At 37.3% G+C, this 12,819-nt stretch overlaps 1 protein-coding gene across 1 annotated transcript in view; it reads left to right on the forward strand.

The window, feature by feature from the left end:
- Positions 1-12,819, forward strand: part of Epac (Exchange protein directly activated by cAMP) — a 230,554-nt gene that overhangs the window by 105,776 nt on the left and 111,959 nt on the right. Inside the window, exon 6 of the mRNA XM_089085794.1 lies at positions 6,197-6,378. Coding sequence (XP_088941920.1) covers positions 6,197-6,378 — 182 coding nt within the window. The remainder of the gene's footprint in view (positions 1-6,196; positions 6,379-12,819) is intronic.

The following is a 12,819-nucleotide window of genomic DNA, read 5'->3' on the forward strand; positions in this document are numbered from 1 at the left end:
AACTTTTGTATAAAGAACAGGGAATTGAGAGGGGGGTAGCATCCGTCATATTCAGAACATTCCTCGACATGCTCCTTTTGTTGTTGTTATTGCTTTTTTAAACAAAACAAAAAATCGTGCTCCTGATGGGCTCCTGGAACTGCGCACTTTTGTTGTTATTGCTGTTGTTATTGTTATTGTTGCTACTCCTTCAAAAGCTTAGTCAGTATTATTTGTCTCGTGCCAGTTCATGAAAATGATGACCAGAGTATCTTAATTTATTAATTAGTCTTATTGATTTATTTTTTTTCTTCACCTTCAAATTTAACAATCCATTGTTTTTATTCTTTTGTTGAGTGTGTTTTTTTTTTTTTTTTTTAGAAAGCTCCTGGAACTGCGCAATTTTCATATTGTTATTTATGTTGTTACGTTGTTATCTTGGTTATCGCTACTCCCTCAAAAAAAATAGTCAGTAATTATTTGTCTCATATCAATTCAGGAAAATGATGATAATGCCAATGTATCTTAATTTATCAATTAGTCATTATTAGTCTATTTATTATTTATTCACCTTCAGTTTTAAGAGTTTATTGTTTTTGACGGTTTATTTTTTACTGTTTGTTATTATTTTGTCGAGCATGTTATTGTTTTTACGAAAGCTCCTGAAACTGCACACTTTTGTTGTTGCTGTACTTTTTGCTACTCCTGTTGTTATATTGTTATGCTTGTTATTCCTTTCCATTTAAAAGTTTCATCAGCAATTATATATCTTATGCCAATTCATGAAAAGGATGAAATACAATGCCAGAGTTTCTCAATTTATTAATTAGGCTAGTCGTTATCAATTAAAAAAATTATTCCTTCACCTTCAATGTTACGAGTTTTACCTAATTAGTTCTAGATTGAAAATGAAAGGGTTTTAGTGAAGGTGCTTTTGTATGGAAGATAATTATAATGAATATTAATTAGACTTTGATGTTCTAACCTGAGCTTCAAATTAGTGGAAATGCTTCTGCACAAGGCAAAGAGGGGCTATTTCCAACTTTTAATTCTCTTATCTACGGTTGTTGAGATAGATCCCAGTATATAAATTATAGGCAGTTTGATCTTTCTCTTTCTCACCCACTATAGAACTCCGGATCGAGATGCTAGTGCTCAAGAGAACGTATAAAAATAAATAACAGAAGATCTTTTCTTGGGTAGACAAGTCGGATTTCTCTTGAACGTAAAACATGACTTCAACGGTCCAACACTAAATTTTGAATAAACTAATTTTAAATTAATTTATTCCAATATGCATATGAAAATCGGTAATTAGTTGTGCAATGTTATTATTAGATGTTTTTAGGAATTACAAGTAGGTTTTGAAGTCTCAAGTTGGTTTCAAAGGCATTTTGAGAAAGTTTCTGCCAAAATACGTGTTCCAAGGTAATTTGACCGCTGATGGCAGATCAAATGAGAGGAGCTGTTTGTACGCGCTAATGCAAGAATAAGTGGGAGGAGTTGTTTGTTCGCACCGAGAATGAAGAGCCAGAAATTATCTGCGGTAAACTTACTGCTATATCTTTATACTGTGAGATAAATGCAGTATCTTTTGAACAAGGGTTGAGAATGATGTTATAATTCAAATGTTTATTCAACAACAAGAAAATTCGCATGGGGTTAATTTGCATGGTATTCGCTATTTTTGTTTATCAAAAGTTCTCATAAAAATTAAAACTCATTTATGACAATCTATAATATCATTACAAAAATATAAAATACAAAAGTTTGAAAAGCAAACATATAGAAACAATTTATTTTTTATTCCAAACATACATTGTCAACCTATTTTGCTCCCCCCCCCCAAAAAAAAATCCTGGATCCGTCCCTGGCGTTTACAATATTTGAGCTTTAGTTTTGTTTTGGGTTGAAGGGGCAAAAAAGGTACCTAGGTTATGTTAAATATTTAATATATGCAATGCTTCGAGCGAGGATTTGAAGAAACACATCGGCATTATCATGAACTTAGAGGGGTTTACTGTCATGTCTAAGTCCAAGGCCTCGTCTCCAATATCGTTGAGGATACTCATATGGTCGCTTATTAAATTTTTAAAGCTTCAACAGCCGTTGGATCATGAACGAACTTCCATTGGTTAGGAAATCCATTCGCGAGGCTGCTGATCATAGCCGAAAAAAGAAGGACCTAGGATATTGCCTTGGGGTATGTCATTGTGGACAGGGAGCTGATTTGAATACTGATCCTGGTATTTGACATCCTGCGATCTATTTGCTAAGAAGGAGGCAACCAATTTTACCAGTAAGGGATCAAAAGTAAGATGTCAAAAGTTTGAAAAGCAAACATATAGAAACAATTTATTTTTTATTCGAAACGTGAAAAATAAGGGCTGTATGAGGGCCGAATATGAGGATACTAATTTATCCCCTCCCATTTAGAGTAAGAAGAATAACACAGGAACAAAAGCTTTTATGTTATTTAAGAAAAATGGTGGATGTACCCTTTCCATCAGGACCTCCCTCCTTCCCGAATCACTTCGGGAAGTGATTCGAGTGATTCTACTAAATCCTTGGTAGAATCCTTGTCTACATCTGAGGGTATTCGGTAATGAACCAAGAAATTCGACAATTATCGAAAAAAGGGAAAGATGTCCCAAAAGGAACAAAATCTCGATGAAAATGTTAGTCAAGTTCAACGTGTCTAATGACATTACTAAATATACTTCCCACTTTTATCCAAAAATATCAAGTTCCAGATTGCTCTTTAGAGAGGTGATTCCGGATTAATTCATGGAGATATTTTTTTTTTTCTCCCATGAGCGATTTCATCAAACCAACTATTGTTGTTGTAAATTTAAAGAAATTAATTTAAAAAAAACTTTTTCCATAAAACAAGTTTTTCAATGCTCTTAACCTTCAAAGTTGCAATAGAAGTAGTGGTAGTAGTAGTAGTAGTCGTAGCAGTAGTAGTAGTAGTAGTAGTAAATGTAGCAGTAACAGTATTAGTAGCAGTAGTGTGCCCATATTGCCTTTTGGTGAGACGATCTTCCCCTTTGAGCATTCTCTGAAAGTTCCAACTTAATACCAAATCAATTCTTGAGATACGCTATTTTGACAGTTTACATGGACATAGCGACTTTTGATTTAGTTAAAATTTCCTCTCAATATTGTAAATGAATTAGTTTGGTAGTAGTAGCGTTGGTAGTTGTAGTAGTATTGGTAGCATGAAAATATTGCCTTTTGATCATCTTCCTTATCATTTCCTGAATTTTTCAAAGTATATACTCAGTTATTCCTGTGTTGCACCTTTTTGACGATCCGTATACACATAACGTCTTTGACTTAGTTCAACACTCCTCTCAAGAATCTCTGAAAGGCTTAATCAGTGAATTACCTAACTTACAGCTCTTTTCCTGAGGACTGCGGGGGTTGACATCCCCAAAGACATACTTACTGTACCTTTCAACAATGCTGAAAAAGTAGCTGTCTTTAAACTTAGATCAGATATGTTTTTGGAAATGATAAGCTTAAGGAGGGGGGGGGCTGATTGCCCTCCATTCCCTTTTGACTCTTAAAAGGGACCCTAAAACTTACGATTTTCAATCAAATGAGCTCCATCTGATCAAATGAGCTCCATCCGATAATAGAACGGGTTTATACGACCACCCGTTCCAATAAAAACCTTAAATGCCCCGGGGTATATCTAACAACCCTTGTCCATGGGCTCTGGGGGATTTTGTCCATCCTTAAAACATTGTTATATGATTTTTGGACTATTGGTAACAAAATGGCTATATCCCAATTTCAATTGAATGCATTTTGGAAAAGAGGATGTCAGGGAGAGGGGGCTAGTTGCTTTCTATCATGTTTCACTCCTAAAAGGAAACTAGAACTATACGTTTCCAATCAAATGAGCCTCTTCTAAAGTTCACACGATCACCCATTCCATAAAAACCCTGTATGTCCCCAGGGCATAACTTACAACCCTTACCCCCAGACTCTGGGGGATTCTGTCAACTCCAAAGGCTTTGTTAAATGATCTTTGTGCTATTTTTGAACAAATGGCTATCTCAAAATTTCTATTGGATGCATTTGTGGAAAATACGAGTTGGGGGAGGGGGGGGGCTGCCCCTGATCGATTCGACTCTTAAAAATGGCACTGAAACATCTGATTTTCAATCCAAGGAGCCCCTCTGGAGTTTATCCGACCACCTTTTCCATAAAAAACCTTATATGCCCTCGGGGCATAACTTACAACCCTTGCACTGAGGACTACGCTGAACAAAATGATTATCTCAAAATTTAGATTAGATATGTTTTGGGAACTTTTGGCGCGGGGGAGGGGGGCTTGTGGCCCTCCAATCACTTTTGACTATTAAAAGGGGTACTAGCCCTTTCTATTTCCAATCGAAAGAGCCTTTTTCGTAGTTTCTACGACAACAAATGGTCATCTCAACATTTGTCTCTTATGCATTTCGGAAAAAAAACTAGGTGTTGGGGGCGGGTTTATCCACCCTCCGATCAGTTTGAATCTTAAAACTGGCACTAGAGCTTTTGCTGTGGGGGTGGGGGGTTGTCATCCTTAAGGACATAATTTCCGAACCTTTAAACTATTCTGAACAAAGTGGCTATCTCGAAATTTTGAATGTATATGTTTTGGAAAATAGTGTGGGGTGTATGGGGGTTAGGTTTCCTCCGATCACTTTCGACTATCAAACAGTTCGTGGTAACGAATTGTATGTAAGGAGCAATCCAGCTCAATAGTAACCGACACTCTAACAAATGGAATTTTGATACCAATAGATACATCAGAAGAATCAGATTTTCATATTGATTTCAAATATATAAGTTTCATGAAGTTTAGTCTTACACACCAATGAAAATCACACCATCAGATTCAGCGTATCGGAGAACCCTAATCTATAAGTTTCAAGCTGCTATCTGCAACAATGTGGATTTTTTTTTTTTTTGCCAGAAGAAAGATCACTGTTGCGTATTTATTTTTTTTTTCCAGCGGTTATCGTATCGACCCAGTGGCCCTATAATATCACGAGAGGGTTTATTCGAACGGAAATTAAAAGTTCTAGTGCCCTTTTTAAGTGACCCAAAAAATGGAGGGCAAATCGGCCCCTTCCCCCGCACATCTTTTTCCCAAAGTCACCTGATCAAAAATTTGAGACAGCCTTTGTGTTCAGCTTGGTCAAAAAATATAATAATCACGTCTTTGAGAATAACTCATTCCCCCACAGTCCCCGGGGAAAGGTCTGCAATTTATGAACTTTGCCCAATATTTGAATATAGTATTGGTTATTGAGAAGTATACAGAAGTTTTTAACCTCAATTAAAGCGATTGTACCAGATTAGTCAATTTGACTTTTTTTTTTTTACCGTAATGCAAAAGAAAATTCAAAGTCAGAAAAATAAGGATTCTTTTAAATGCAAAGAGAATCCCAGGGGAGCCTTCAGGGTCTTCAGGGTCTTGTTTAAGCCTCGTCTTTATCATAAGTACTCCTGGTGTTCGATTTTGCCATTATTTACCATTAAAGTATATCTATTTAGGCTTTTTGCCTGTAAGTATTACAAGAACATCAATCATAAGAATTGGTTTTCTTGTCATTATGAATAGCTTATGTTTTTTTTAGGGATATTATGAAGGGACATATATTTCTCAATAGGGGCCATGAACTTAATTCTTATTGTAAATTTGTCAGCTTTTTTCGCCATTCTTTGCAAAAACGTTTTTACTTTTTGATACAGTGAAAACTAATATTATCTTAAGTAAACTTTTAGACAGTAAACAATGTAGACAGCAGAAACAAAGAACTAAAAGGAAAGGGAAAAGAAAATAAGCTAACTTTATACCAATGGAAGACACCAAAATTGATTACAAACTGTAATGACAAAGAAAAACAGAATAATAATAAAAAAATATTTGTCAGCCTCTGTTCGTCTAGTTTACACTGACGATGCTCTGTATTTTAACTTGATCATTTTTTTTTTTTTTGGGGGGGGAGGATAATAAATAAAATCAGTATTATACTTATGCTACATACAAACTCTCAGCTCTCAACTACACACGACGCAATAGCTAAGGGTCCCGAGGATGGTTCACTATATTTGTAGTATGTTTTTCCTTGAATGAAGGTGCAGCTTCCTCAGGATCGGCTACTCCAAACAGTTCTCGAACCTCGGACCTCTTACTATCTAATTTCATTTCCAGTTGACTCAATGACACCTGTATCCTCACCAGTGCACAATTTTTCTCGTTCAGTATCGAGTAAACATTTGATACTTCAGAATCTTCAAAACTCTGAGCGACGGGGGAGTGCTTCAAGCAGTCGGACGCCATCGAGATCAAACTCAACTGAATCGTCGAGTACACAGTCAACAGTCTTACCTGAGGTAAGCCGCAATTTATATTTGTGCCTTTAAATTAATTAGTTGAAATAGCTCGGATTTTAAGTTTTACTTCTAGAGTTGGACTATCTTACATGCTAAAATATTCAAAACATGTATAATATGAACTTAAAAAATATATAAAATTTTGAAAGCTCGGATTTTAAGTTTTACTGCTAGGGTCGAACTACCGTACCTTGCATGCTAAATTATTCACACATACTCTTTTGCGTTTCTTGTCAAAATCGTATTATCAATCCAAAATCTAAGCTTAAAAAATAAAAAATTAATTAGTTGAGGTATGGTAATTGAACTACAGGTAACCAGAAAGTTCACAGACCAAAGCATGGACCAACAACCATTTCAATCCACGCTCAGGATGGACTAATAGATGTCGGATGCCATCGAGACAATACTCCATTAAATCACCAGGACATGTTGAACAGTGCTATTTGAGGTAATATATTGTAGATTAATTGGTTCAGACCTGTAATCAATGGTCTTGTAGTTGAGCTTCTATGAGGTAAACTACACAAGCATAAAAGTCAAAGATCAAGGGATTTACCAAGAGCAATATCTGTCTCGTTTTACGCTGACACTCTCGAAAGACCCTTCTGAAAGACTCTCGGCTACTATTCTGCTCTAAAGGACAATCAGCTAGACTCACCGGCTCTTCGGCTACCAAAAAACCTTTTTCGTGTGGTTTTGTGATCGCTCCTTGGCTCCTTATGGGGTTTCGACCTTTACAAATGACCCTAGCTCCTTTTACACTACTGGTTTAAAAGAAGAGAAGAGGAGGCCAAAAGAAGGTGTGGCTCACGACAGTGAAGTTTTATCTGGAGCCAATCAGAGGGTTCATAAAATGCGGCCGTTGTCGTGATCGTCAGTGGCTGGAGATCGTAGAGCCTGCTACCCCCGAGTGAAACTCTGGAAGAAGACATGTCATCGTCTGCTGGGCACCACGTTGAGCCTGGATGCGGTTTGAACGTGCAACAAGTACAAGCAAGTACGGGTCGCTCTAAGTTTTTACTCTCAGGAAGTTGGCTCTTCATTTAATCGAGTAGTTCTTGGACTTTGACCATCATGAAAGGCCCTCCGTTATGCCCGGAATGAGTTTAGTCGTCTTACGGCCTCATCCAAGTTAGGTTTCCTGGATTTTTTGGTTTTTTGGTGTATTTTTGAAAAATTCTTTAGCTTACAGCATTATGCGGATTTCAAGATTATCTAGAAAAAAATAGTAATAACGCTTCTATCTTGAATAGTTTAGCTGTTTTTTTCAGTGCAAACCCAGTTACACCCTTAATATATTTATATAGAGAATTAGAGGCCACTCCACAATCTTCTTTCTCTAAGTTTGGATTTTTGCTGCAACAATATATCTTGCTATGAAATTTTCCTCAAGAGGGGGAGAAAATCAGCCAGGTAGGGGAAAGTAACTTGAATATCTCTTGCTAATTTAATAAAGTTCTGAAAATTCTAAGGGGGGGGGGAAGTGATTTTTCAAGGGGGAACCGCACTCCTTGTGTCCCCTTAGCTGTATCCGTGGCTGCAATACCCCTGCTGCATTTCACTACCGCTGTTTTTCATTTCAATGTTCACTATTCTGATACCGGACTCTCGTATTAGTCTCTGCTCCAATACTCTTCGACTCTTTATAATCCTTTAGTAGGTGACGAAGTGTATTATTTGGTTAAACGCCAAAGGTTATTTTTATTCGGGGTGGGGATAGAAAAAAAAACTTACAAAACGCATCAAAATATATTTTTTTTTATGTATTTGTGTTACTTTTTCAGGGGTCATATTAATTTTTTTTTTCGGGGGGGGGGGGTATACCCGGTAAACCCCTCCCCGTTGATATGGCATTGTATTGTGTATTTTATTATTTTGGACCACAATTTGATGGACGGATTGTTAAAAACCTAGAAAATAGTGGTTTCAAGCAAAAAATATTGAAATTGTGAAAGAAGTATTTTAGGGGACTGAGCCTTAAGCCAATCTGATCCCTGCTTGCATATGAATGAATGAATGATTTTTATTACCCATCTTTAGAAATACAAAAAAGTAAAAATGGAGTAGAGAGAAAATGAAAACAAAACAACAAAACACATCAAACAAACGAAAAGCTTAAATTAATACTTCAATAACTAAAAAAAAAAAAAAAAAAAAAAACAATGGCGAAATTATTTACATAAAAAGACAACCATTACACATTAATGACTATAGCTTCAAACATACTATGCATTGGGTCTAAAGATTTCAGGAACTTTCCCCTCCTGGTCGCGATCACGACGAAGGGGTCATCAAGTCCGTAACGTGCTGAAATCTGGCGGTTTCTTCGCCAGGGAGGAAGGCTAAGCAGATATTTTGCAAACTTAAAGAACACTGTACGGATTGTTTTTTATCATCAAAACTAACAAAAGACCAAAAATCTGATAAAACTAAGATATGATGGACGGTAGAGCAATCGAAAATTTATGCTACAATGTATTGGTTATAAGGGAGCTTATATCGTAATTTCGATCCACTTGCTTGTTATAATTCCAGTTTAGGATCACTTGATATACAGGATTGGACAACTTTGATATTAAACCCAAATAGCAAACAATCGTAAGTCATTGACCCTGATGCAGTAACTGTATTATTAACTAGTGTAAATATGACAGGCACCAACTCTTTCTTACGACAATTAAAGACGACCACCTCGGATTCTAGGTGGAGTTGAATTCTAGGCCTATGTTAGCATATTCGTTAGAAAAAACTTTGAAATTACTCTCTATGCCACTGACGGATCTACTCAGATTTAAAATGTCATCGGCATAATTAACAAGAGACAAATCAATTCCACGAAAATTAAAAGCACGTTTTCACTGTCTTCTGAGCCTCGATGATACTGTTATTATAAAGAGGCGGTGATGATAAAGCCCCTTGGCGAATGCCTTTTCGTACTGGTATGAGGAAATAGGATACAGTCAGGCTCTGGTTTTTAGAACCCTTACTCTAACCTTCAACTTAAAATACATGTTCCTACAAGTAGCAATTACAGATCTGTCAAGTCCTCTCTTAAACGTAGAGACAAGTAGTTGTGCATGGATACCCGAATCAAAGGCTCAGCGGACGTCGTGGCCTGCAAGTACCACGGTTTCACCTTTAGCATCTGCATCCAACAAAACATTAGACAATAGGCTATGCACGTTCTCATGGCTAATATTTCTCTTGAAACCGATCTGCGAATCTGGCGTACTACAAACATACTTTATCTCCTCAATAACTAATAACTCCATCAATTTACAAAAAACGGGAGCAACGGTTATCGGGCGGTAAGAACAACATTCAGATGGGTCTTTACCTTTCTTGATGACAGGGGTGATTACACCGGTACAAAAAATATCTGGCACTAGACTGCAACTAAAAATCATTTGGAACATAAATGCTAGATGTACTGTTAACAGTTCACTACCGAGAATCAGATGCATACCACAGATATTATCTACTCCTTTAGAGTACTTCATTTTTAGTTTAATGATAGCCGAACGAGCATCCGACACACTCACTACGTGGCCAAGATCCGGTTCCAAAGATTCTAAACAGAGATCAAGATCTCTCTCAAACTTGCACTCCAATTCAGGATCAGGTGAAGCAAACTCGCTCGTGAAATAACTATTCCATTCACTTTCACTAGGGGCGGATTCGTTACTGGGCGCTTTTGCAGATCGGTTCTTCTTGATGAATTTCCAAATTTTATTTGGATCAACTCGTAGCGACTCACTGTTTTCATCAATCACACGTATGCGATGCAAGGCGAGACATTTGGAGAACTGCCACTTTGTATACAATCGAACACTGTTTACAACGCCTTGTTTAGGACGGCCCGAATCAATCCACAAACTATACCACATTTTAGCTTGTTGACACGCATTAACCAAAGCTGGGTTTTCCGACCATCCTGGAACTTCTGACACAATTCTCACTTTACGAATAGGAACCACTTTTTTTTCTGCACAGCACAAGGCGTGAGTTATTTCACTACAGTAGATATTTATATGTATTTGTTTCTCATCACATGCAATCGGCGAGCTTTGGAGTAATAGCTGGAAAGGGACTCTAATATTTTCCAGGATTCCGTCACACACAGACCTGAACATTGCTAATTTAGCTTTTCGCCATTCAGTCTTCTGGAACCACTTTTTCTCCTTTGGAGCATCATTTGGGGCATTATTCGGGAGGTCATTAATAATGAAGGTATTAGCCACTGGAAGGTGATCAGAAACACAGAAGCCGATATCAACCCCACAGTCACCGTGAGTCCTCAAGTCGGGAGAGCAGAGCAGAAAGTCGAGCGAGGACGTGGAACCGGAATTATGCACATATGTGAAGTCTACTCTGTTTCTCAGTACCCGCAGACTGGGACAGGCATCGAGCAGGATTTGACCTCTCGAATCATAAGCATCAGAGAGGTTAGAGATCATATCTCAGGCAATAATACAGGAAAGTTTTTCCGCCATGCATAATGTAGAAACAGCGGCTACTTTTCCACAAGCAATCTTAAACTTATTTTCAGATTGGACATTCCTGTAGTTCGTTGGTATATAGACTGAGAGCAAAACAGTATTTTTAATTTTCACAGCAATATAGAAGTGCGCTTCTTTAAACGTCGAGGCACGAAGAGAGATATGGACAATTATAGCAACACCAACAGGGGGACGACTTGTTCCCGGCCTCCTAGAAGGAATGCCAAACAAATTAACGTTTTCGTTTAGTTGTAAGAGCTGGAGTCTCTCAGCCAACAGGAAATGTTCCTGAACGCACACAATGTCGAATCTGCTAGCAAGGTTTTCTAAAAGTGGTAATTTAGATAGTACTCCGCCATTTATGTACCACGTCACTATTTTCAGAGTGCTGGAGCTAGTCATCGCTTAGATAGGGCCTTTTTGGCTTCTGGACAACTGAAACTGTAGCAGGGGTGCTTATCGGAGCCACAGAGGGCGCACTTCATCTGGTTCTGGCACGGGGTGTCTTTAGAATTAGTGTGGCCTCCTCCGCAGTTTGAGCATTTTGCTTTATTAGAGCAGTCCTTTGCAATATGCCCATAAGCCTGACACAACAGTTCGTGGTTACGAACTGTATGTAAGGAACGATCCGGCTCAATAGTAACCGAAACTGTAAAGAATCGAAATTTTGATACCAATAGATACATCAATAGAATTATATTTTTATGCTGATTTCAAATATATAAGTTTAATTAAGTTTAGTCTTATCCATCAAAAGGTATGTGCCTGAGAAAATTTGCATTATTTTCGAAAAAAGGGGGAAACAACCCCTAAAAGTCATAGAACTTTAATGAATATCACATGATCAGATTCAGCGTATCAGAGAACCCTACTATAAAAGTTCCAAGCTCCTATCTGCAAAAATGTGGAATTTTGTATTTTTTGCTAGAAGAAAGGTCACGGATGCGTGTTTATTTGTTTTTTTTTTCCGGGGGTGATCGTATCGATCCAGTAGTCCTAGAATATCGTAAGAGGGCTCATTCGAACGAAATTAAAAGTTCTAGTGCCCTTTTTAAGTGACCAACAAATTTGGAGGGCAACTTGGCCCCCTCTTACGCTCATTTTGTTTCCCAAAGTCACCCAATTCAAATTTTAAGATATCCATTTTGTTCAGCATAGTCAAAAATCTAATAAATATGTGTTTGAGGATGACTTGATTCCCCACAGTTCTCAGGAGAAGGGCTGCAAGTTATTAACTTCGCCCATTATTTACATATAGTATTGGTTAATGGGGATTATACAGACGTTTTCAAGATGATTTTTTTTCTGGTGGGAGGATCGGAGGAGGGGGCTACGGAGGATGATCTTTCCGTGGAGGATTTTTCCTTGGGAGAAGGGACATTTCTATGAAGGGGGCGCCGGATTTCCCAGCATTATTTAAAAAACGATCATTAGTTAAATAAAAAAAACAAGTTTTTACAACTGAAAGTAAGGAGCAATATTAAAACTTAAAACGAACAGAAATTATTGCGTATATTTGGGGGTTCGCTTCCTAGTCAATACCTCACCCTTTACGCTAAAGTTTTTTTAGTACTTTCGAAAGAGCTATCTATTCTAATTAACCGGCCTTTGTGATTCAGGTGTTTGTGATAAACAAAATTCGAACTTTAGCGTAAAGAGTGAGGTATTGACTAGGGGACGAACTCCCTAATATACGTAATAAAAAAACACGAATATAGAAGTTCGTTACGTAAGTTAATTCGTAAGTTACATCAGAACAAAATTTCGAGAAAGCCATCTAGCCAAAAAAAGTAAAATTAATATGCAAATTTCTTTTTAATTATTCATTTACGGTGAGCCGAAATCAAAGCTGCATTAATTCAAAAACATTCAGAAATTAAATTGAAAAAACGAGTTTTTTTTAACTGAAAGTAAGGAGCGACAAAAAACTAAAAACGAA

Source organism: Artemia sp. Qi Xiang Cuo, chromosome 3 (assembly GCF_049724085.1).
Source record: "Artemia sp. Qi Xiang Cuo chromosome 3, ASM4972408v1, whole genome shotgun sequence".
NCBI classification, from domain to species: Eukaryota; Metazoa; Arthropoda; class Branchiopoda; order Anostraca; family Artemiidae; genus Artemia; species Artemia sp. Qi Xiang Cuo.